The 26,192-nt window shown below is 43.9% G+C and overlaps 1 protein-coding gene across 1 annotated transcript in view; it reads left to right on the forward strand.

Annotated features, from left to right (window-relative positions):
• Window positions 1-26,192, forward strand: part of tnr (tenascin R (restrictin, janusin)) — a 484,923-nt gene that overhangs the window by 435,882 nt on the left and 22,849 nt on the right. Inside the window, exons 18-20 of the mRNA XM_078561777.1 lie at window positions 8,080-8,231; window positions 9,409-9,505; window positions 21,308-21,469. Of these exons, the coding sequence (XP_078417903.1) occupies window positions 8,080-8,231; window positions 9,409-9,505; window positions 21,308-21,469 (411 nt within the window). The remainder of the gene's footprint in view (window positions 1-8,079; window positions 8,232-9,408; window positions 9,506-21,307; window positions 21,470-26,192) is intronic.

Raw genomic sequence — 26,192 nt, forward strand, 5'->3', positions numbered from 1 at the left:
TCCAGATGTCAACTCAAAAGGAATAAAACACAAAAATGCACCAGTATCATTCCAATAAGAACTGGAATGTATCACAATATCTTCAACTTCAAATTAGACTAAATCTTAATATCACACCACATCAAACCACAGTAAAGCCCATAATTAGCAAATCACCAGATTTTGAGTCCCTATGTTAAAGGTATATTAATTGTGTTTAATTGTATGTAGGCGTTGGGTATTAAATGGAGGTTCACTTGAGCCCATATAAATGGACACCAAGTGAAACCATAGTTTTCAGGTTAGAAGGTACATGCTTGCAACTCTGTAAATAAATTACTATAAAAAGTGTGTTAGGATTTGCTCCAGTTTATCTGGCTTTCTGGAATTCAGCTATTCTAGCTCAAACAAAACCTAGTATTACCACAGCAATAAAATCAAATAAACCCTAATCTTACCTCATTAAAAATTCCAATATCTGCATTACAGACGAGTATAATCTCCCATTTCACCTAACACAAACCCTGATGTATGGTACTATTAACTCTCATCAAACTCCATACCATTCAAGTCCAAGCTTCCACAGAACTGCAGTCCTCACTCATTGGGAACAAAGGAACAAGAAGAGCCTATTCAGCCCCTCAAGCCCATCATTCAAAGAGAAGATCATGGCTGGTCTGCATCCATATTCCCTTGTCTAGACAAAAACCTATGAACCTCAGATTTTGGGTGAGGGAGCATCGACTATTTTTTTGTGTGACACAATTCCACATCTGTATGATGATTGTTGCTGATAGCAATCCTGGGACCACCCCCTCGCCACTGCCCTCAACCCCAGATGGATGTTGGGTGGGGCTGGGATTTGGGCTAAGGCGTGATTAAGTCATGATCAACAAGCCTGTGACCCTTGCTGTCACAGCTCCCGTGTGTAAATATTGGCCCCCTGGGTGAGGTACCAGAGAGCCCCGATTGGCACTGAGATTGCACCCAAGCAATGAGTCAGTGCCTTCAGGAGGGGAGAGCAGAAAGTTGGTGAGGAAATGTGTGTGTGTATATACTACACACTAACAGATCTGCCCGTGGCTTTATTGGGCAGTTCATACAACATAATGGATCACCTCAGAATCAAAGATTCAAAGTGGCTTAAGAAGACATATTCTGTTTTCACAACATGGTTCTCAGGGTTTGTTTTTCCTGTGCTTTAACAATCCAATTCTCTCTCTCAAGATCATTATTTCATTAAACCCATAAATCAGTGATATTTGCATATATTTATTTTGCTCTATTATAAATAGTTTTCACTTCTCATTCTCACTGCTGAGAATATACAACAAGATGTAATGCAGAGGTAGGCGTTGGAGATAGTTATCTGGTAATTCCTGGTGTTAAAGAGGGAGATGGAGGTTAAAGGGAGAAATGTTTCCTAACTTCTCTTCATAGCCTTGCTAATGTCCCCTTGTCCTAGACCACCCTACTAGGTTCTCTCTCTTCACCCTCTCCGTTCAAAACTCCAATCAATCAAATCGCGCTTAACATCCTATATTCCAAGAAATACAAACCGAGTTTATGCAATGTGAGAGCCATCGGGTGACAGCCACTCCAAAAATGATTTGATCTCTTTGTTTTCTCATTACGAACACTGTAGACAAAATTGGAAGAGTTGTTAATGCACCGAGTGAACTGGACAGGCAGAAGTAACCTCACAAGACAACATAGATGAAGATAGAACACTGAATTTGCAGAGCTATTATTAAATTCAATTAGCTTTTGCCTCAACACCTAATCCAGCAGTGAATCCCACAGCCTCATCACCCTCTGTAAAGAATTTCTCCTGCTCTCTGTTCCAAACCTCACCTTGTATCTTTGGCTTCTCATTCTTGACTTTCAATTAGTCTGCTTCTCTGTAGCCTATAACCATGCTTTCATATTTTAACTGCTTCTTTATAATCACTCCATAATCTGCATAATTCTAACAACTTTTCATTAAGTTTTTCATATTTGTTTGTTCTGGATTTTATACTCAGGTGCATGAACAATGCTCAGTGTTAAACTTGCTGAAAGCCATCCGCAGACATTTTCGGGCTTGCCAGCTGGGATGTCTCTTAACACACTGTGTATTTCAGCATGTTGCCCTCTGCAGTGATCTGTGGCGTGTATGAACAGGCTGAGAAAAAAATGGGGCTTTTCAGCCAGTCAGGTTGAACAATTTTTACTGAGACACACAGGTTCCAAATGAGGAAGTGCAAAAACAATAAATAGAAATGAGATTTAAATAATGTACAGAAAGTAAAATGAAGAACAGGAGATACAGATGGATGGGATAAAGATAAAAGAGACAGACAGAACAATAAAAAAAACACTTGCTTTTATTATTTTTAAAACCTCCATTTATTTACTCTGAGGGAATGAGACTCCATACTTAAAAAATTAATTAATAATCCCACCACAGCAGATGGTGAAATTTGAATTCAATAAAATAAATCTGGAAATAAATGTCTGACCTCAAAACCATTACCGATTGTTGTAAAAAACCTGTCCTTTTAGGGAAGGAAACCTGCTGTCCTTGCCTGGTCTGGCCTACATGTGACTCCAGGCCCACAGTAATGTGGTTGACTCATTAATGCCCTCTGAACAAGGGCAAGTAGGGATGGACAATAAATGCTGGCCTAGCCAGTAATGCCCACATCCCATAAACAAATATTTTTTAAAAATTGGAGCCAGAGAGGTTGTTCAGCATTAACTATCACTTATCACACCCATGAAATCCCACTTACTTCTGCATGCACCAGCCCTAACTCTCCTGGCCATCTTTAGTTTAGAACGAATGGGCAAGTTCACTTCATTACAGTGCTGAGTCTATCAGTATGGACTATAACACAATCTGCAGAGGAGCAACTCAGTTGTCAGCTGTATGTCTCAGTTTAACTTTGCACGTGTATAATAACGTGTATAAGAAGTTGCTGTCAGATTTACTCAGTTACAACAGTGAGCACTGACAGCCTCAACATTAATCCCATCACAAATTCCAGGCCAATGGGCTTTAGTGCATAAGCTGCAAATTAATTCCCATATCCTGAGGGGTAATAGTTAGGTCGGAATATTGTTGTAAATCTGCTCCTTGCATTTGCTACTGTTCAACAATCTATTTATTGTTAATAATCTACTGGGTAGTTTGGAAACTAAGCTGCTGTCTGACAGAAAGTTTTTTCCATCATTTTCCAAAATCAAAATATTCATGTGGGTTCACTTGATTATACTAGGATCTCTTGGCTCAAACAGAAATCTATTCCATTGCCTTTGGCTCAGACAACATGTCTTGTGTACGTCCATGAAGAGGTAAAGGAACAGTTTGTAGAGAGTGAATGCTCATGGGAGTGCGTTTTGGCACTGAGCACAGTGCAAGAATCTGAGGAAGAAATCCAACTCGCTCACTGTGATGTTAACAAAGAGTTAGGATTGGAATATCACTTACACATCAAAGGCTGGTCCAAACTTTTACATTTAAAACGACTGAGCAGGAGCAGTACTTTTAAATGCTTGAGAGGACTCAGTTAGGAGTCAGAATTCAGCCATTATGTGACAAGATGATGGTGGAGGGGACGGCAATTCTTGATTTAGTTTTAGGGAATGAATGCGGACAGGTAGAAGGGGTATCAGTGGGAGAGCACGTTTGTGGTAGTGATCATAATTCGGTGAGATTTAGCATAGTTATGAAAAAGGACAAGGGCAAAATAGGAGTCACATTTTGAAACTGGGGGCAAAGGCCAATTTTACTAAGCTGAGGAGTGATTTAGCAAGCGTGGACCAGAAACAACCACTGGAGGAAACAGCTACTGGAAGGTAAATCAGTGTCAGAGCAGTCGGGGGGAGAGGGGGGTATTCAAGGAGGAGATTCAAGAGATTCAAGGTAAACATGTTCTGACAAAGAAAAAGGGTGACACAGCCAAATCTAGAGCCCCCTGGGTGACAAAAGGTGAGACAAATTAGGGAAGCTGATGTCAGGCACTGAGAGCTTAATAATGGTGAAAACCCAGTAGGCTATAGAAAGTGTAAGGATGAAATTAAAAGGGAAATTAGGAAAGCAAAGAGAGGACATGAGAGAAATCCAGGCAACTAAAAGGTAATGAGCAGAATGACTAAGGGGAGAGTAGGGCCTCTTTGGGACCAAAAAGGAATGTAGGAGCGGGAGTGGACCATTCAGCCCCTCGAGCCTGCTCGCTATTTAGCTACATCATCACTTATCTTTTACCTCAACATCATCTTCCTGCACTATCCCTGTATCCCTGAGATAACAGGAAACCTAAGTGTGGAGGCAGAGGATGTTGATGGGGCCCTTAACGAATACTTTGGGGCTGTCTTCACAAAAGATCGTGTTGTAGCTAAGGATGAGTGTGTGTGAAATATTGGGTGGAATAAATACTGCAGGAGAGGAAGAATGAAAGGCTATGATATCTTTGAAAGTAGATAAGTCAGCAGGCCTGGATGAAATATGTCCCAGGTTGTTAAACAAAGCAAAGGAAGAAATTACGGAGGCTCTGACATCATATTTCAATCTTCTCTGGAAGATTGGAGTGGTGCCAGAGGACTGGAGAACAGCTAACATTGTACCATTCTTTAAAAAGCAAGGCCAGTTAGCCTAACTTCAGATGTGGATACATTCTTGGAATCAATTCTGAGGGACAGTATAAACCTTTGATTAGAGAGGCATAGATTAAAGTCAACATAGAATTTTTAAGGGAAGGTCATATCTGACTAACTGGTTCCAACATTGTTTGAGAGGCAGGAAGCAAAGGGTAATGTTTGACAGGTGTATTTGTGACTGGAAGGATGTTTCCAGTGGGGTTCAGCAGGGCTGAGTAGTGGGCCACTTGTCTTTTGTAGTCTGTATGAATGATTTAGATTTAAATGTTGGCGGTATGATAAAGAAATGTGCAGATGATACAAAAATTGGCTGTGTGGTTGACAGTGAGAAGGCAAGCTTTAGACTGCAGAAGGATATAGATGGTCTGATCACTTCAACAGGAAAGTGGAAAATGGAATTCAATCCAGAGAAGTATGAGGGAGGTAATAAGGCAAGAGAATACACAATAAATGGGGGGATACTGCATAATGTGGATGATCAGAGGTTCTGTGGAGTTTAGTGAATGTCCACAGATCCTTAAAGGTAACAGGACAGGTCAATAAGGGGGTTAAAAAGGCACATGGCCTGTTGTCCTTTATTAGCCAATGGAGACATAGAACATGAGATTACAGAGATTATACTAGTTGTACAACAGTTTGAGTACTGTTTACATTCCTGGTCACCACATTACAGGAAACCATGTTTTCAATCTACCCAGAATTACAGGTATCCTCAGGGCATACAATATTCCTCGAACTGCTGTTCTCACCGCATCCTGAGATCCACACTCAGTGCCATGCACTGCCATATGAACACACTCGACCTCTCCCTCCAGCAGCACCAACTCACCCTATCTCAATGCTGTCCTTTACCCAGCTTCACTTTATTCTTTGCCTCATCTGACGCCTTAACAAGAAACTTTTTCCCTTCCTTTCAGGTGTTAAGGAATGCAAGCCCCAACAATTTATTTCTATATCATGCTTTCACAGATTGCTGACCCTTGTTCTGCTATTAACACACTCTGCTATCTTCCCTTTATGCCACTATCAGCACCTTCTTTACTCTTCACTATCATTAACACTCCCTTTGTCTCGTGTCCATGACATCTTCGTCAATCTCTCCTTAGCTGTCGCCTATCCCTGACCTTCTATCTTGTTCCACCTGCTCCACCCCCTCTTAAACAGTATAAAATCCATCACATTTCTACTTCTCTTCAGCTCTGAAGAAGAGTCATACAGACTCGAAACGTTAACTCTGTTTCTCTCTCCACGAATGCTGTCAGACCTGAGTTTTTCCAGTATTTTCTGTTATTTTTTCAGATTTCCAGCATCCGCAGTATTTTGCTTTTATTATACAGGAAAGATATGCCTGTGCTGGAGAGGATGCAGGGATGGCTCCCGAGGATGTTGCCAGGACTGGAGGATTTTAGCAATGAGGGGAGATTGAATTGGCTGGGGTTGTTCTTGGAACAGAGGAGGCCGAGGGCAGATTTGATTGAAGTGTATAAAATGATGAGGGGCCAAGAGAGGGTAAATAGTGACAACAAAGGGGTCAAAAACTGGCACGTAGATTTAAAGTACTTGGTAGAAGGATTAGAGAGGAGATGAAGAAACAGTTTTTTCACCCAGAGTGTGGTGAGGTTCTGGAACTCGTTGTCTGAAAGGGTGGGAGAGGCAGAAACTCTCAGCACATTTAAAAAACCCTTGGACACCCACTTGAAGAGCCATGATCTTCAGCATTAAGGAGCTCATGCAGGATGATGGGATTCAGCTGGATAACTCATCGGTGGCCAGCACATACACAGTGGGCAGAACGGTCTCTTTCTTAAATTCCCATAATTTCCACGATAGAATTAACTCAATTTGTGGCAAAGGAGAGGAGTGAAACTGGAGGTAGAGATAGGTGGCGTGGATCTGAGGTAGAGGTTGTCTGCTTGGTGGAGAAGGATCTAGTGATGGTTGGTTTGGGAGGTGGGGGTTGGCCTGATCTACCCCCAGCTCTACATGGCCAAACACAGTCTAATTCAAATTTTCTATCGTTACTGAATCAGTTAAAAACAATAATATCACCCTCTTAGGCAGTACGAGATGTGCAAAAGAAACCTTGAAGGAGTAAGTCTCCTGATGATTACGCAATTCAATTCCTCCTCTGATTTTATGGCTGAGATCGGGAATCCAATTAATAACGGTGAATGCAAACCCACGTACAACAATAACAGCTCAAGCATTAGTGAAAACTGCTCGAGTGAAACAAACGGCGCTAGGGGATTGGTCCCAGCCAAGGGCCCTGCGTTATAGGCTCTAAGTGACATCTGATCACAGTATCATATGTTCCGTAGGTAACAGTGACCTGTACTAAAACCAGCTTGAGCCTGTTTAAAGAGGTGGTGTCAGAGCATCTTTCAGCAAACAGAATATGCCAGAAATATTCGACAGGTCAGGCAGCATCTGTGGAGAGAGAAACAGAGTTAACGTTTCAGCTTGAAAAATTTTAATCAGAACACTCATTGGTTCTCTCCAATCAGCTCAATTTTTTCCTAAATCTCAGTCACTCTGTCACTAATTATAACTTAGAATTATATTCAATAACGTCCCCCCATAAAAGTTAGACTAACAGGTTTGTAACTTCCTGGTTTCCCTCTAGCTTTGTTTAAATAATGGAGCTTTGTTTGCCATTTTCCACTCTAAAGGACAATTCCTGAATTCAGAATGTTCTGGAAAGGTTATGGCTAAAGTGAGTGCAATTTCCTCACCTCCTCCCTTTTAAAACTCTGCAGGGGGTTTGGTAGGGAAATACCATTAGCTCCTGGGATTTTAACTATAATGAACCCTGAAAAAACCAATTAACTTGACTATTACCTGCAAAAACATAGCCTTTTTGCACCTCAGCCCTAAACAAATGGCCTCTGTCCTTATGCCCAGACAGACCAAGTTCTCTCTTTCCAACACTACAATGGTTGGTTCCTCCTCTGGCTTTTCCCATGTACAATGCTAGTTGATCACTCCTTCATATTATCAAGCGTTGCTTTGGATTTGGCCAGGTGCCCTTCCTGCCACTAATCCTCCCCATGTATCCAGGCTGGAGACTGGCACCAATGTACGCCGGCTTGCCTACGCCAGTGGCTGGAATAAACCAGTTATCACCACCAGCCTCCCCCATGCAAAATTCAGTAAGCTCCATTCTCAACAATTGTAGAACTCCAGTGTAGGAATCTCTGTCTCTGTGGGAAGGTTTGAGAACTGGATGAGTTCTTAGTAGGTCTGCTGCTTTTATTGGTGAATTGGTTCATTCACTCCTTTTTTGGTTCAATGGTCCACAACTCATGTTTTGGGTTGGGGTCATTGATAGGTCATTTCAAAGCCCCTCATGGCTGCTACTGTTCCTAGAGGTTGAGGAGTGGAGTGAGGAGGCATTGATGAGTTGCTTCTCCTGGTGCTCTGTCTTCTCCCGAAGTCCTGATCCATTGTTTCTCACTGTAGTGGGCAGGTTCTACCCATACCCACGGGACTGCACTCAGCACCTACTTAACGGAGACACCATCAGCGGCATCTACACCATCTACATCAATGGAGAGCCACAGCAAAGCGTGCAAGTCTTCTGTGACATGACAACCGATGGAGGAGGCTGGACTGTGAGTAACACTTCATTGTTTCTTCCTGCACTTATTGTTCAATGACAGGCTCTGGGACTGCTTATCTCACAATCTCTTCCACAAGATCCTCACTCTCATGAGATGAGGCTTGAGTCTCAAACTATTATGTTCTTGCTGAATCCACTTTAATGAAATACCAGTTTGTGGCACTTTGCTAGCACAGAGAACCTGAGCTGAACAGCTAGGCATCAGAACACAGAATGCTGCTCAGTGAGGGGAGGGAAGGACATGAAGTGAGGTCAGTTGATAAGCCATGGCAAGGCACAAGTTGACATCAAGTATTAAATGTTTGTAGGTTGGAGGTGCGGGGGGAAACCATGGGAGGTGCAGAAGGCCATGTGCCAAGGTCCAGGCAAATCAACTACCCATGAGGCTGGCACTCAATACTGAGGATCTGACGTGGACCAAGGGTGCTTCAGGTTGGGGAAAGATGGAGGAACATTCAGAGGGCAATCCCATGCAGGATATATACTTCAGGCAAAGCAGGGACTGCTAAAGCAGGAAGCAATCTGCACTCAGGTACAAGCCAGTCACAGTCAGCCAGATGAATGAATGTTGATATAGTTCCTCGATTTTGTGTGAACAGGGGATGATGATCCAACAGAAATGCTCCCTTGGCCCAGATTCAAAGGTTACAACCAGGCAAACTTTACAATTAGGTTTCCTCCATCCAGCGAGGAAATAGTTCACTTTGTATGGAATTGGCTCTTAAACACAGAGTAAGGACCAAACACTCCCAGGGCAGGTACAGCACAGGATTAGATACAGAGTAAAGCTCCCTCTACACTGTCCCCATCAAACACTCCCAGGGCAGGTACAGCATGGGGTTAGATACAGAGTAAAGCTCCCTCTACACTGTCCCCATCAAACAATCTCAGGACAGGTGCAGCACGGGGTTAGATACAGAGTAAAGCTCCCTCTACACTGTCCCCATCAAATACTCCCAGGACAGGTACAGCACGGGGTTAGATACAAAGTCGGACATTCTCTGTTACTGGTGCTGAGTTTTGTACATTCAGTTGATCCATGCCATTCCAACACCTCCATGCTGCCCTGGAATCTTCTCATGTTTGAAGATATAATCAGAATGTCAGAAATAATGATGATTACTTAGTGAACTAGAGAGGACAGTTAATGCACTGCCCTTTCCTGACAGGTGTTCCAGAGACGACAGAATGGACTGACGGATTTTGCACGGACATGGGCGGATTACCGAGTGGGCTTTGGAAACCTGGAGGATGAATTCTGGCTGGGTAAATAAAACAAGATCACATTCCAAATCTGAGGAAAGGGGCAGATGTTCTGTCATCAGCTCTATGGTTTAAAATAAACATCCTAATTCACTCTACTATTGACATTTAAGGAGGTTGATTCTGCCTTTCACTGAAGGTTTGATCACTTAATGTCCCGCTTTCATTTGCCTCAACCGTCACATGCACTGTTTCTCAGCCGAGGTGGCAATTGTTCAATAATGGTGGCTCTCCCTACCCACAATCCTCTACCTTGTAGAAACTGCTCTATCCATTCAATGCTGTCCTCAAGTTTGGTGTGAGAATGACCAGAATGAAATGGCTAAAAAATGCCCTTGTCATTTTACTCCTGGATTTTGCCTGTAGGAGTGTCTGGCAGATTCATCTTTAATTCTGTGACACTTCAGGATATTCAGAGAGGATTAGCAGCCCTGAGTTCACTGATTATGTCAGGAATTCAGACTATTATATTGGGATAGAGAAGGTGTTTCAGCTCCACAGTCCTTAACACAATCTCTCCATATTCACAGGCAAGAAGCCAGAACACTGGCACACTCTGTGTCTTTACTCTGAGTCACACTCACTCTGCAAACATAAAACAACGTAAGAAATAGGAGCAGGAGTAGACCATACAGCCCCTCAAACCTGCTCTGCAATTCAATATAATCTTAATCCTCTAGCACAACTCCACTTTGCCCACCACTTGCCATATTCCTCAATCCCTTTGTAGATCAAAAATCTAACTCAGCCTTGAATATATTCAATGACCCAGCCTCCACACTCTTTGGGGGAAGAGAATTCCAAAGACTCAAGGCCCTCACTGAGAAGAAATCCCTCCTCATTTCAGTTTTAAATGGGAGGCCCTTTATTTTGAAATTGTGCCTCCTATTTCTGGATTCGCCCATGAGAGGAAACATCTGCTCAGCATCCACCCTAACAAGCCCCCTCAGAGCCTTATATTTTCAATAAGATCACTTCTCGTTCTTCTGAACTCTAATGAGTCTAGGCCCAACCTCTCCTCATAAGACAAACTCCTCATCTCAGGAATCAGCCGAGTGAACCTTCTCTGAGTTGCTTCCAATACAAGTATATCCCTCCTTAAATAAAGAGACCAAAACTGCACACAGTATTCTAGGTGTGGCCTCACCACTGCCCTGTGCAGCTGTGGCAAGACTTCCCTACTTTTACACTACAAACCCTTTGTAATAAGGGCCAACATTCCAAATGCCTTCCTAATTACTTGCTGTACCTGCATGTTAACATTCTTGTGATTCATGTACATGGACACCCAAATCCCCCTGTACTGCATAATTCTGCAGTCTCTCTCCATTTAAATAATATCCTGATTTTCTGTTCTTCCTGCCAAAGTGGACAACCTCCATGTGCCAATTTCTTGCCCACCCACTTAACCTACCCCCCCATGTCACTTTGCAGACTCTTTGTATCCTTGTCATATTTGCTTTCCTGCCTTTCTTTGTATCATCAGCAAATTTGGCTGCAATACTGTTGAACCCTGGTCACCAGTTTGTTGGGGTTCTGGATCTGGGTTGCATGCTTGTTTCAGAATGGCCGAGATGGCAAACGACTCAGTGCACCAGGGTTTGCAATTTGATTTCCAGACCTATGGCCGTAAGTATACTTGTATGCTGCCAGGATCATTTGTGTTTCTGTGTCATCTTTCAATGGGTTTTCTTCTTTCTGACACTGACTTTATTTCCAGCCTTCTTTTCGACTCCCATATTGGCCAGACTACTCTCAGATGCAAGCTCTTCTCGAGTGAACTCGGTGGTTGAGTTTCCCAGAATTTCATCATTTGTCTGCTTCGTGGAAAATTCTGTCTCCAAAGCCTCTTTAGCTTCTTACAGCTGCTTCTTCAGTTCTTCCATCTCTGTTTTGCATTGGCGGACTGCCTCCTGGAAAATGAAGCATTGTTGGCTCTTCTCTGACAACTCATCCTTCTTTTACTCAGAGAAGTACAGAACTCTTTCTGTTTCTCCTCATACTCTTCCAGAGGTACATACTTAGACAGGAGGGGAACTGGCAGTGTGTGAAGCTCTTTTGGCAGGTTTTCACTTTTTTTTGGAGGCTGTTCACCTCAACCTGGACTCTGTCCCTCAGGATGGCCTCTACTAATTCTTTTTGCTGTCCTACCGTGCTTTTGCTTGAAACATCCTGCATTTCTTTACGTTGTTGGGTCTTCACACACACCTTTTCCAAAACAGGAACATTTTTCAGCTTCCTTTTGGAATCTCTGTGACATATAAAGGTTGATTTCCCTCAGCCTGTTTTGTCCTCTGCCTCTCAATACCAACTCTTGTAGTTTTGCTGATTGGCTTCCGTAATGGGCAGTAACTCTACTTAAGCCTCTGACTTAAATATCTTCTCCTGTGTATGTTCTTAATTTAGTATCAATTTCTTCCAAATTTAATTTATATTCACCATAATTCAGATATTTGAAGGTGTGTTCACCAAACACTCTAGTGGAAGCTCCTGTGTCCACTTCCATTCTAATAGGTCTGCCATTTACCTTCACTGCTACATGTATTGGTTTTGTTTTTCCAACCTTCAAATTAAATAACAAATAACTATCTGAATCTGTTACTTCAGGCTCTTCTACATTGTAGATCACACAGGGTATTTTCTTTTGGTTGAAAGTCTGCCTGATTCTTTCCTTGCACTGTCTCATTAGGTGTCCATTTTGATGACAATAAAAACATTCCATTTTGTAAACTGCCAATCATTACAAGGTTATCTTTCCACCTCTATTGGAATTATTCCTTGTTTTCTCTGCTAAGTCATTTCTTCTTATTTTTATGCTACTGTTTCCCGCTTCTTGGCAGAGTCTTGCATTTTCATGCCCTTTTTGGCTGGGGCTTCCCACCCAATATGAAGGATGGTGCTGTTTTGTGCCACCCTGTATGGCTTTCGAATCCATTACTGCACTTTCCATGGCCAGTGCTATTGCTCACGCCTTCTCAAAATCCAAATTTGTTTCAGACAGTAATCTCTGCTGAATCGTGTCCTCATTCACACCATACACTAAACAATCTCTGAGCATATTGTTTAAAGATGTACCAAACTCGCAATGTTCTGTTAGTTGTTTCAAACTTGCCACATAACTAGCCACTGTCTCCCCCGGGGCTCTATTTCTTGAGTTAAACTTGAACCTTTGCATCATGACTGAGGGCTTTGACTGGTAATGATCCTTGACGACGTCTACCAATTCTTCAAAATTTTTCGAATCTGGGGCACTGGGTGGCGTCAAGCTTCGAATCAAGCCATAGGCTTTACTCCCACATGTGGACAAGAGGACCGCTCACCTCTTCTCTACCCCGGCAATGTCGTTTGCTTGGAAAAAGAACACAAGGCATTCAATATAATGAGACCAATCATCCATGGTTGGATCGAAAGGATAAATTCTTCCAAATTGTGGCATTCTGTGAGGGGATTGCTTTGACGATTAGGACAGAAATTCTACTTACAATTACCGAGCGGGCTAGAGCCTGATTTTGTTTCCCCTGATTTCTTTTGTTAACTTGTTTTCTCCTCGAAGCCAGTTTATTTCATCTTCACTTTTTTTGTGCTTTTTCCTCATCGCCAGTTTGTTGGATCCTGGTCACCAGTTTGTTGGGACTTATGGATCCGAGTTGCATGCTTGTTTTGGGATGGCCAAGTTGGTACTTTAGACAGAGTTGATCAGCAGACTGTTCTTAGGTGAAACACATTCTGTTTATTTACAAAGCTACTCAGCAGCTACACTTGTGTGCTTTCAACTCAAACCCTGTCTCCATATTTCTCCTTACCAACTCAGACTACTGACTACAGAGGTACCTCGCACTACTCCTCTATTGGTTACATAAGATCATGTGATCTTTTATAACATCCTTCTTAAAGGTATGCTACACATTACATAAAACCATAATTGCCACAAATACACTCAGCCCCTTCATCCAACTCATTAATGTAAATAGATGAGACCCCGGCACTGGTCCCTGTGGCTCCCCACTAAGTTACAATTTGCCAAGTTGAAAATAACCCATTTATCCTGACTCTGTCTCCTGTCAGTCAGTCAATCCTCTATCCACGCTAATATATCACCCCAACACCATGAGCACTTACCTTTTATGTATCACCTTATCGAATCCTTTTTGGAAATTCAAATACACTACATCTACTGGTTCCCCTTTATCCATCCTGCTTGTTACATCCTCAAAGAACTCTAATAAATTTGTCAAATGCGATTTCCCTTTCATAAAACCATGTTGACTCTTCCTAATTGTATTACAAATTTCTGTGTCCTGCTCCTCCTCCCTAAATAAAGGATCCTAACATTTTCCCAATTCAGATGTTAGGCTAATGGGCCTATAGTTTCCTGCTTTCTGTCTCCCTCATTCTTGAATAGAAGTGTTACATTTTCCAATCTGCTGGGACCTTTCCAGAATCTGGAGAATTTGGGAAGATTACAACTAATGCATGTACCACCTCTGCAGCCACTTCCTTTAAGACACCAGGATGCAGATCATCAGGTCCAGGGGACTTGTCAACCTCAAGTCCCAATATCTCTCCCAGTACCTTTTCTCTACTGTGATGATGTTTCAAATTTCCACCCTTTTGTCTCTCGATTTTCTACTATTCTTGGGATTCTTTTTGTGCCTTCTACCAAACCAGGTACAGAATACCTGTTCCATCTCTCTGCTATTGTCTTGTTTCTAATATTAATTGCCCAGTGTCATCCTCTCAGGGACCTGAGCTCAGCTACTCTTTTCCTTTTTATAAACCAATAGAAGGTTTTACTGTCCTTTTTATTTATCTGCCAGTTTACTCCCATATGTTAATTTTTCCCCTGTTTTTAGTCATCCTTTGCTGGTTTCTAATTTTTTCCCAATCTTCTGGCCTACCACTATCCTTTGCCGCATTGTAAACCTTTTCTTTCAATATGATACCATCCTTAACTTCCTTAGTTAGCCACGGACGGTGCATCCTTCTCACATTCTTTCTCAATGGAATATATCTTTGTTGAGAGTTATGAAATATCTCCTTAAATGTTTGCTACTGTGATAGATTTTAAACTATTTTCATATTCCACTTGAGCCAATTCTGTCTTCATTCCCTTGTAATTGCCTTTATTTAAGTTGAAGATACTAGTTACGGACCCATATTTCTCACCCTCAAACTGAATGTGAAATTCCATCATGTTATGATCGCTCTTGCCTAGAGGATCCTTTACTATGAGGTCTTTAATTAATCACATCTCATTACTCATTATAAAGCCTACTCCCTGGTTTGTTTCAGAATGAACTGTTCTAAGAATCTGTCTCAAATACACTCAATGAACTCATCTTCCTGGCTATGTTTGCCAATTTGATTTGTCCAGACGATATGAAAATTAAAGTCACCCATGATTATTACAGTACCTTTATTACAAGCCCCCATGTTATCTTGATTTGTACTCTGTTCTACAGTGTAACTACTGTCAGTGGGTCAATAAACTACCCCATCACTGATTTCCTTCCTTTGCCCATTCTTATCTACATCCAGACTGATTCTAAATCTTAATCTTCCAAACCAAGATCATTTCCCATTACCCTCCTGATCTCATACTTTATTAACAGAGCTATCCCACCTCCTTTTCCTTTCATCCTGTCCTTCTGAAATTCCACATATTTGAATATTCAGGTCCCAGCCTTGGTCACCTTGTAACCATGTCTCCGTAATGGCCATCATGTCATACTCATTTATTTCTTTTTGTGTCATCAGTTCACTCATCTTGTTATGAATGCTGTGTGCATTCAGGTAAAAAGGTTTTAATTCTGTCCTGGTACCAGTTTTGCCCACACTGACATTATTTGCTGGTGGACTCTTGTCCGCTTTAACCCTTCTTGTCACACCCTGGTTATCATCACTGTGTGGTTACACTGCGCTAATGCCTTGTACATTCTCTTGAACCTTGCAAGTCTCCCCTCATGTGAACCCTCCCCCCACTTACAGCTCACTCATAATGAGACTCTTTAAAGCCTTTTCTAGAGCCTTGGTTATACGATTTGCCAGGACACTGGTCTCAGTGCAGTTCAGGTGATGACTGTCCGAGTGGTTCACCACCCCCTTTCCCCAGTTCTGGTGCCAGTGCCCCATGAATTTCATTTCTCCCACACCAATCTTTAAGCCACAACTCTCTGATCTGATTTACTCAATGACAATTTGTCCATGGGTCAGGTATCATGCAGAGTTTATTACTTTTCTGATTCGTCCTTTTAATTTAGCACTTAGCTCCTCATGTTCCCTCATCAGAACCCTGTCTATGTTGCTGGTAGCCCCGTGGATTATGACAGCTGAATCCTCCCCCCTTGCTCCAAGGTCCTCCCCAGCTCTGAGGAGATGTCCTTAACCCTGGCACAGGGCAGCCAACACAGGCTTTGGCATTCACAGTCTTGACTGCAGAGAGCAGGGTCTAGCCCCTTAACTATACGATCCCCAGACAACTAAATTCCTTTCAGAACCCCAGAGCTGAAAGGTTCCCTTGTACCATGGAGCTGTGGTCAGCTTGCACATCCTCCCATCCCTCCACACAGGCTGCAAGCACCTCAAACCTGTTGGACAAGTGCTCAGGCTGAGGCTGCCCCAGTGCTGCATTCTGGATCCTCATAGCTGCCTCACCCGCAGTCCCACCTGACACTGATCAAATCGGGCTACTCAGCCCATTGCCACAGTAATATATTGTCTTTGGACCTCCTCTGTTCTTATACTCTGATTCATAAACTTCCAGTTATGGTCACCCCATCGAAATAGTTTCTTTCTCAGTTTCGAGTACAGAGAGGGAAGAGGAAAAATTAACTCACTTACCTACTTCTCCCTCACATCACACTTAGAGTTTTTTCAGATGCAAAACTCCCCGCTGGTCTCGTTCTGTTATGCCTCTCAGCGCTGTCTCACATTCTCTAAACACACTGTTACACTGGCTCACTCTCTAAACACACTGTTACTCTGTCTCACATTCTTTAAACACACTGTTACTCTGCCTCACTCTCTAACCACATTGTTACTCTGCCTCACTCTCTAAACACACTGTTACTCTGCCTCACTCTCTAACCACATTGTTACTCTGCCTCACTCTCTAAACACACTGTTACACTGGCTCACTCTCTAAACACACTGTTACTCTGTCTCACATTCTTTAAACACACTGTTACTCTGCCACACTTTCTAAACACACTGTTACTCTGCCTCACTCTCTAAACACACTGTTACTCTGTCTCACATTCTTTAAACACACTGTTACTCTGCCACACTCTCTAAACACACTGTTACTCTGCCTCACTCGCTAAACACACTGTTACTCTGTCTCACATTCTTTAAACACACTGTTACTCTGCCACACTCTCTAAACACACTGTTACTCTGCCTCACTCTCTAAACACACTGTTACTCTGTCTCACATTCTTTAAACACACTGTTACACTGGCTCACTCTCTAAACACACTGTTACTCTGTCTCACATTCTTTAAACACACTGTTACTCTGCCACACTTTCTAAACACACTGTTACTCTGCCTCACTCTCTAAACACACTGTTACTCTGTCTCACATTCTTTAAACACACTGTTACACTTCCTCACTCTCTAAACACACTGTTACTCTGTCTCACATTCTTTAAACACACTGTTACTCTGACGCACTCTCTAAGCACACTGTTACATGGCTCACTCTCTAAACACACTGTTACTCTGTCTCACATTTTTTAAACACACTGTTAATCTGCCTCACTCTCTAAATACACTGTTACACTGGCTCACTCTCTAAACACACTGTTACTCTGTCTCACATTCTTTAAACACACTGTTACTCTGCCTCACTCTCTAAACACACTGTTACACTGGCTCACTCTCTAAACACACTGTTACTCTGCCTCACTCTCTAAACACACTGTTACTCTGTCTCACATTCTTTAAACACACTGTTACTCTGCCTCACTCTCTAAACACACTGTTACTCTGCCTAACTCTCTAAACACACTGTTACTCTGCCTCACTCTCTAAACACACTGTTACTCTGCCTCACTCTCTAAACACACTGTTACTCTGCCTCAGTCTCTAAACACACTGTCACTCTGCCTCACTCTCTCAACACACTGTTACTCTGTCTCACTCTTTAAGCACACTGTTACTCTGCCTCACTCTCTAAACACACTGTTACTCTGCCTCACTCTCTAAACACACTGTTACTCTGTCTCACTCTCTAAACACACTGTTACTCTGCCTCACTCTCTAAACACACTTACTCTGCCTCACTCTCTAAACACACTGTTACTCTGCCTCACTCTCTAAACACACTGTTACTCTGCCTCACTCTCTAAACACACTGTTACTCTGCCTCACTCTCTAATACACTGTTACTCTGCCTCACTCTCTAAATACACTGTTACTCTGCCTCACTCTCTAAACACACTGTTACTCTGCCTCACTCTCTAAACACACTCTTACTCTGCCTCACTCTCTAAACATACTGTTTCTCTGTCTCACTCTCTAGCACACTATTACTCAGCCTCACTCTCTAAACACACTGTTACTCTGCCTCACTCTCTAAACACACTGTTACTCTGCCTCACTCTCTAAACACACTGTTACTCTGCCTCACTCTCTAAACACACTGTTACTCTGCCTCACTCTCTCTAAACACACTGTTATTCTGCCTCACTCTCTAAACACACTGTTACTCTGCCTCACTCTCTAAACACACTGTTACTCTGCCTCACTCTCTAAACACGCTGTTACTCTGTCTTACTCTCTAAGCACACTGTTACTCTGCCTCACTCTCTAAACACACTGTTACTCTGCCTCACTCTCTAAACACACTGTTACTCTGTCTCACTCTCTAAACACACTGTTACTCTGTCTCACTCTTTGAACACACTGTTACTCTGCCTCACTCTCTAAGCACACTGTTACTCTACCTCACTCTCTAAACACACTGTTACTCTGCCTCACTCTCTAATACACTGTTACTCTGCCTCACTATCTAAATACACTGTTACTCTGCCTCACTCTCTAAATACACTGTTACTCTGCCTCACTCTCTAAACACACTGTTACTCTGCCTCACTCTCTAAACATACTGTTTCTCTGTCTCACTCTCTAGCACACTATTACTCGGCCTCACTCTCTAAACACACTGTTACTCTGCCTCACTCTCTAAACACACTGTTACTCTGCCTCACTCTCTAAACACACTGTTACTCTGCCTCACTCTCTAAACACACTGTTACTCTGCCTCACTCTCTCTAAACACACTGTTATTCTGCCTCACTCTCTAAACACACTGTTACTCTGCCTCACTCTCTAAACACACTGTTACTCTGCCTCACTCTCTAAACACACTGTTACTCTGCCTCACTCTTTAACACACTGTTACTCTGTCTCACTCCCTCTAAACACACTGTTACTCTGTCTCATATTCACCTTCTAAACACACTTATTCTCTTACACACTCACTCGCTAAGCACACTGTTACTCTCTCATACTCACTTTCTAAGCACACTGTTACTCTGTCTCACACTCACTTTCTAAACACACTTACTCTCTCACACTCGCTAAACACACTTACTCTCTCACACTCACTTTCTAAACAGACTCTTACAATGTCTCACACTCGCTGTCTAAACACACTTACTCTCTAACACACTCACTCGCTAAACACACTGTTACTCTCTCACACTCACTTTCGAAACACACTCTTACGATGTCTCACAATCACTGTCTAAACACACCATTACTCACTCACTCACTCACTCTCTAAATACACTGTTACTCTGTCTCACACTCTCTAAACACACTGTTCACAGGTTCACAGAATCACAGTGCAGAAGTGGCCCTTCAGCCCATCGAGTCTGCACCGACACATGAAAAACACCTGACCTACCTACCTAATCCCATTTACTAGCACTTGGCCCATAACCTTGAATGTTATGACGTGCCAAGTGCTCATCCAAGTACTTTTTAAAGGATGTGAGGCAACCCGCCTCCACCACCCTCCCAGGCAGTGCATTCCAGACCGTCACCACACCCTGGGTAAAAAAGTTTTTCCTCACATCCCCCCTAAACCTCCTGCCCCTCACCTTGAACTTATGTACCCTCGTGTCTGACCCTTTAACTAAGGGGAACAGCTGCTCCCTATCCACCCTGTCCATGCCCCTTATAATCTTGTACACCTCGATCAGGTTGCCCCTCAGTCTTCTCCGTTCCAACAAAAACAACCCAAGTCTATCCAACCTCTCTTCATAACTTAAATGTTTAACCCCAGGCAACATCCTGGTGAATCTCCCCTTCACCCCCTCCAGTGCATTCACATCCTTCCTATAATGTGGTGACCAGAACTGCACACAGTACTCCAGCTGTGGCCTCACCAAGGTTCTATACAATTCCAACATGACCTCCCTACTTTTGTAATCTATGCCTCGATTGATAAAGGCAAGTGTCCCATATGCCTTTTTCACCATCCCACTAACATGCCCCTCCGCCTTCAGAGATCTATGGACACACACACCAAGGTCCCTTTGTTCCTCAGAACTTCCTAGTGCCATGCCGATCATTGAATACTTCTTTGTCAATTTACTCCTTCCAAAGTGTATCACCTCACACTTTTCAGGGTTAAATTCCATCTGCCACTTATCTGCCCATTTGACCATCCCGTCTATATCTCCCTGTAGCCCAAGACACTCAACCTCACTGTTAACCACCCGGCCAATCTTTGTGTCATCCGCAAACTTACTAATCCTACCCCCCCACATAGGCATCTATGTCGTTTATATAAATGACAAATAATAGGGGACCCAGCACAGATCCCTGTGGTACGCCACTAGACACTGGCTTCCAGTCACTTAAGCATCCTTCTGTCATCACCCTCTGTCTCCTACAACTAAGCCAATTTTGAATCCACCTTATCAAATTACCCTGTATCCCAGGTGCATTTGCCTTCTTTATAAGTCTCCCATGTGGGACCTTGTCATAGGCTTTGCTGAAATCCATATAAACTACATCAACTACACTACCCTCATCTACACACCTGGTCACCTCCTCAAAAAATTCAATCTGTTACTCTGTCTCACACTCTCTAAACACACTGTTACTCTGTCTCACTCTCCAAACACGCTGTTACACTGTCTCACACTCACTTTCTAAACACACTTGCTCTCTCACACTCACTGTCTAAATGCAATCTTACTCTCTCACACTCACTGTCCAAACACACTCTTACTCTCTCACATGCTCACTGTCTAAACACACTGTTACTCTCTCACACACTCACTGTCTAACCACACTCTTACTCTGTCTCATGCTCACTGCATAAACGCACTGTTACTCTCTCACACACTCACTGTCTGAACACACTGCTACTCTCTCTCACACATTCTCTAAAGACACTGTTACTCTCTCTCATGCTCACTCTCTAAACATGCTCTTACTCACCCACACACACTGTCTAAACACACAGTTACTCTCTCACACTCACTTTCTAAACACACTCTTACTCTGTCTCACACTAACTGTCTAAACACAGTTACTCCCTCTCACACTCACCATCTAAACACCCTCTTACTCTCTCATGCTCACAGTCTAAACACACTGTTACTCTCTCATGCTCACTTTTGAAATATACACTTACTCTGTCTCCCACACACTCTCTAAACACACTTAATCTCTCTCACACTCACTCTAACACACTGTTGCTCTCTCACACACTCACTCTCTCACACACTCTTACCTTGTGTCAGTCCCTCTGTAACTTGTAGATCTCTTTGTTCTGTGGGTTTAGGTTTGGACAACATTCACAAGCTCTCTGCCCAAACCAGATACGAGCTCCGCGTCGACCTCCGTGATGGCCGTGAATCAGTCTACGCAGCCTATGATCGATTTTACCTGAGTGATGCCAGGAACCTGTACAAACTGAGGCTGGGGGATTACAATGGGACAGCTGGTGAGCTTTCTTTGCACTCTGATGTGGAGAGGAAATGTATTAACAGGTAACGTTAGAAAGGGGGAAAAATCCATTCAATCAAAGTTTCATTCTTGTCAAATGTAATGGATCCTTAAGCAAAAATGTGATGTCGCTGGCTAGGCCAGCATTTATTGCCCATCCCTAGTTGCCCTTGAGAAGGTGGTGGTGAGCTGCTTTCTTGAACCGCAGCAGTCCATGTGGTGTAGGTACACCCACAGTGTGTTTTTCTGTTGTGGGTTGTACGCCATGTTCTGAGTCTGTCAGATTGGGTAAGGACAGCAGATTTCCTCATCGGGAGGACACGACTGAATAAGATGGGTTTTTAGAGCAATCCAGTAATTTCAACGTCACTATTATTGAGACTGGCTTTTCATTCCAGAATTATCCATTCAACTTAAACTCCCCGAGCTACCGAGGTGGGATTTGAACTCACGTCTCTGGAACATTAGATAAGATCATAAGAATTAGGACCACGAGTTGGCCATTCGGCCCCTCGAGCCTGCTCCATCATTCAATAAAACCATGGCTGATCTGGTGTGGCCTTAACTTCACTTTGCTGTCCATCTGACCCAGCCTCCAGTGCTCCCTCAGGAGGGGGTTTCCAAACACCAGCCAGCCTCTGAGAGAAGAAATTCCTCCTCAGCTCCCTTTTAAATGGGAGACCCCTTATTCTGAAACTGTGTCCCCTAGTTCTAGATCTAGGTGGGGAACATCCACTCAGCATCCGCCTTTTGAAGCCCCCCTTAGAATCTTGTATTTCAATAAGATGACCCCTCATTCTTCTAAACTCCACTGAGTACAGGCCCAGCCTGCTCAACCTTTCCTCATAACACAAACCCCCTTCGCCCCAGGAATCAGCCAAGTGAACGTTCTCTCAACTGCCTCCAATGCAAGTACATCCCTCCTTAAATAAGGAGACCAAAACTGTACACAGCAAGTGTGGTCTCCCCAACACCATGTACAGTTGTAGCAAGATTATCATATAAATGGAAAGAGACTACAGAATGGTGTACAGATGGATGCGAGTGACCTCAAACATGAATCACAAGAAGTTAGCAGAATGGGGAGACAAGTGGCAGATAGGATTTAATACAGAGAAGTGTGAGGTGATGCATTTTGGCAGAAAGGATAGAGAGAGCCAATATAGACTCAATGGCACAATTCTAAAGATTGTGCAGGGAGTCCAGTTCTGGTCACCACCCTTTAGGAAGGATGTGAGGGTCCTTGAGAGGGTGGAGAGGGGATTTACTGGAATGGTTCCAGGGATGAGGGATTTTAGTTACAAGGTTAGGTTGGAGAAGCTGGGGTTGTTCTCCTTGGAGCAAAGGAGATTGAGGGGAGATTTGATAGAGGGGTACGAGATTAGGAGAGGTTTAGATAAGGTAGACAAAGAAAAGCTGTTCCCATTGGCTGATGGTATAAGGACTGGGGGACACAGATTTAAGGTTTTGAACAAGAGATACAGGGGAATGTGAGGAAGAACTTGTTTATACAGCGAGTGGTGATGACCTGGAACTCGGTGCCCACGAGGTTGGTGGAAGCAGAGACGATGAATAATTTCAACAGGAAACTGGATGGGGACTTGAGAGAAATAAACTTCCAGGAACACGGGGGGTAGAGCTGGGGGATGGGGCTGGGGGCGTTGTGAATGAGACTGACTGGACTCAACTGACTGATTGTTCTATAAAGAGCCTGCATGGACTCAATGGGCCGAATGGCCTCTATATGTGTCATCAAGACTCTGTCTTTGAACCCCTCAACCACGTCTTCTCTCTCCACATTCTCAAATCCACTTTGAATGGATAAACTGAATGGGCTAACTCCCTCAAATTGCTTTCGCAGAGTTAAGTCAAAATTGGTTTGAAGGCCTATCGGTTGTAACGTGAAAACAGCCTGAGAAAGAAATGTTTAAGCTGAGTCTGGGTCCTCAGTGCTAGAAATGTTTGTGTTGAACTGGCTGCCACACACGGTTCTGTTTAACTCAGTGCTGTGTCCCTGTGAACTGATCCAATTACATACATTCACTGGCCAACTCTCTCATATGTCCCGAAGCCACTGGAATTCATTCTGCATTCGTTAAACGTGGCCATGAAACTCCATTTTCCAGTTAAACAAATTTCATTTTGCTGCAATCTCACAAACCCAGCAGCTTTAGTTGAGTCCTGCTGATTTAATATGATGTTTCTGTCCTTGTCTCACCAAATGGTGCCTTCCTCAGGATGGGAATGCTCAAGGCAGTGTGGGAGCACTTCCCACCATTGGAGAGGCTTTTCTCTCCCCCCTCCTGCTGAAGGTGTTGACTCTCACTGGGGTCCAGTTCCATGGACCCCAGTCCCCTCCCCTCCTGAAAATGCTGACTCTCACTGGGGTACAGTTCCCTGGATCCCACTCCCCTACTCTCCTGAAGGTGCTGGCTCTCACTGAGGTATGGTACCACACACCCCACTCCCCATCTCTCCTGAAGGTGGTGACTCTCACCGGGGTACAGTTCCCTGACAACACTCCCCTCCTCTCCTGGATGTGCTGGCTCTTACTGGGGTACAATTCCATGGAACCCCAATCCCCTCCTCTCCTGAAGGTGCTGACTCTCACTGGGGTACAGTTCCCTGTACCCCACTCCCCTCCCCTCCAGAAGGTGCTGACTCTCACTGGAGTACAGTTCCCTGGACCCCACTCCCCTCCTTTTCTGAAGGTGCTGACTCTCACTGGGGTATAGTTCCATGGATCCCACTCCCCTCCTCTCCTGAAGGTGCTGACTCTCACTGGGGTACAGTTCCTTGGACCCCAATCCCCTCCCCTCCTGAAGGTGCTGACTCTCATTGGGGTACAGTTCCATGGATCCCACTCCCCTCCTCTCCAGAAGGTGCTGACTCTTACTGGGGTACAGTTCCCTGGACCCCTCTCCCCTCCTCTCCAGAAGGTGCTGACTTTCACTGGGGTACAGTTCCCTGGACCCCACTCCCCTCCTCTCCTGGAGGTGCTGACTCTCACTGGGATACATATCCATGGAAATTGGTTATGGTCACAGTGATGGGTGCGAGATCTTGCTGTGTGCAAATCAGCCATGGAGTATCTTAAATGATTGTTTTCACTTGAAATGTTCTCCCTTGCCTGTAAAGTGCTTTGGATTGCAGAAGGGAATGGAAAGATGCTCTATCCTATCTGTTCATCATTCCTGATCCCTCCATCACCACTCAGAGTGTGCCACCACAGTTGATTTTTATTCATTTACGGGATGTGGGCTTCTCTGGCTAGACCAGCATTTATTGCCCATCCCTAATTACCCTTGAGGTGATGTTGGTGAGCTGCCTTCTTGAACAGCTGCAGTCCATGCGGTGTAGGTATACCCACAGTGCTGTTAGGGAGGGAATTCCAGGATTTTGACCCAGTGACAGTGACGGAACAGTGATATATTCCCAAGTCAGGATGGTGAGTGACTTGGAGGGGAATTAGCAGGTGGTTGTGTTCCCATGTGTCTGCTGCCTTTGTCCTTCTAGATGCTAGTAGTCATGGAAGGTGCTGTCTAAAGAGCCTTGGTGAATTCCTACAGTGCATCTTGTAGATGGTGCACACTGCTGCTACTGTGTGTCAGTGGTGGAGGGAGTGAATGTTTGTGGATGTGGCGCCAATCAAGCGGCTGCTTTGTCCTGGATGGTGTCAAGCTTCTTGAGTGTTGTAGGAGCTGCACTCATCCAGGCAAGTGGGAAGTATTTTACCACACTCCTGACTTGTGCCTTGTAGACAGGTGGACAGGCTTTGGGGAGTCAGGAGGTGACTTACTCACCGCAGGATTCCTAGCCTCTGACCTGCTCTTGTAGCCACAATATTTATATGGCTAGTCCAGTTCTGTTTCTGGTCAATGGTAAGCCCCCAGGATGTTGATAGTGTGGTTTCAGTGATGATAATGACATTGAACATCAAGGGGGGGGAATGGTTGGGTTCTCTCTTGTTGGAGATGGCTATTGCCTGGACTTGTGTGGCATGAATGTTACTTGCTACTTATCAGCCCAAGCCTGGATATTGCCCAGATCTTGCTGCATTTGGACATGGACTGCTTCAGTATCTGAGGAGTTGCGAATGGTGCTGAACATTGTGCAATCATCAGTGAACTTTTGACTTTGTGACAGAAGGAAGGTCATCAATGATGCAGTTCAAGATGGTTGGGCCGAGGACACTACCCTGAGGAACTCCTGCAGTGATGTCCTGGAGCTGAGATGCCTGACCTCCAACAACCATAACCATCTTCCTTTGTGCTAGGTATGACTCCAACCAGTGAAGAGTTTTCCCCCTGATTCCCATTGACTCCAGTTTTGCTAGGGCTCCTTGATGCCACACTCGGTCAAATGAGGCCTTGATGTCAAGGATAGTCACTCTCACCTCACCTCAGGAGTTCAGCGCTTTTGTCCATGTTTGAACCAAGGCTGTAATGAGGTCAGAAGCTGAGTGGCCCTGGCAGAACCCAAACTGAGCGTCAGTGAGCAGGTTATTGCTAAGCAAGTGCCGCTTGATAGCACTGTTGATGACCCCTTCCATTACTTTACTGCTGATCGAGAGTGGCCTGATGGGGCAGTAATTGGCTGGGTTGAATTTGTCCTGCTTTTTGTGTACAGGACATACCTGGGCAATTTTCCACATAGCCAGGTAAATGCCAGTGTTGTAGCTGTACTGGAACAGCTTGGCTAGGGGCACAGCAAGTTCTGGA

This window comes from Cetorhinus maximus, chromosome 17, assembly GCF_964194155.1.
Source record: "Cetorhinus maximus chromosome 17, sCetMax3.hap1.1, whole genome shotgun sequence".
Taxonomy (NCBI): Eukaryota; Metazoa; Chordata; class Chondrichthyes; order Lamniformes; family Cetorhinidae; genus Cetorhinus; species Cetorhinus maximus.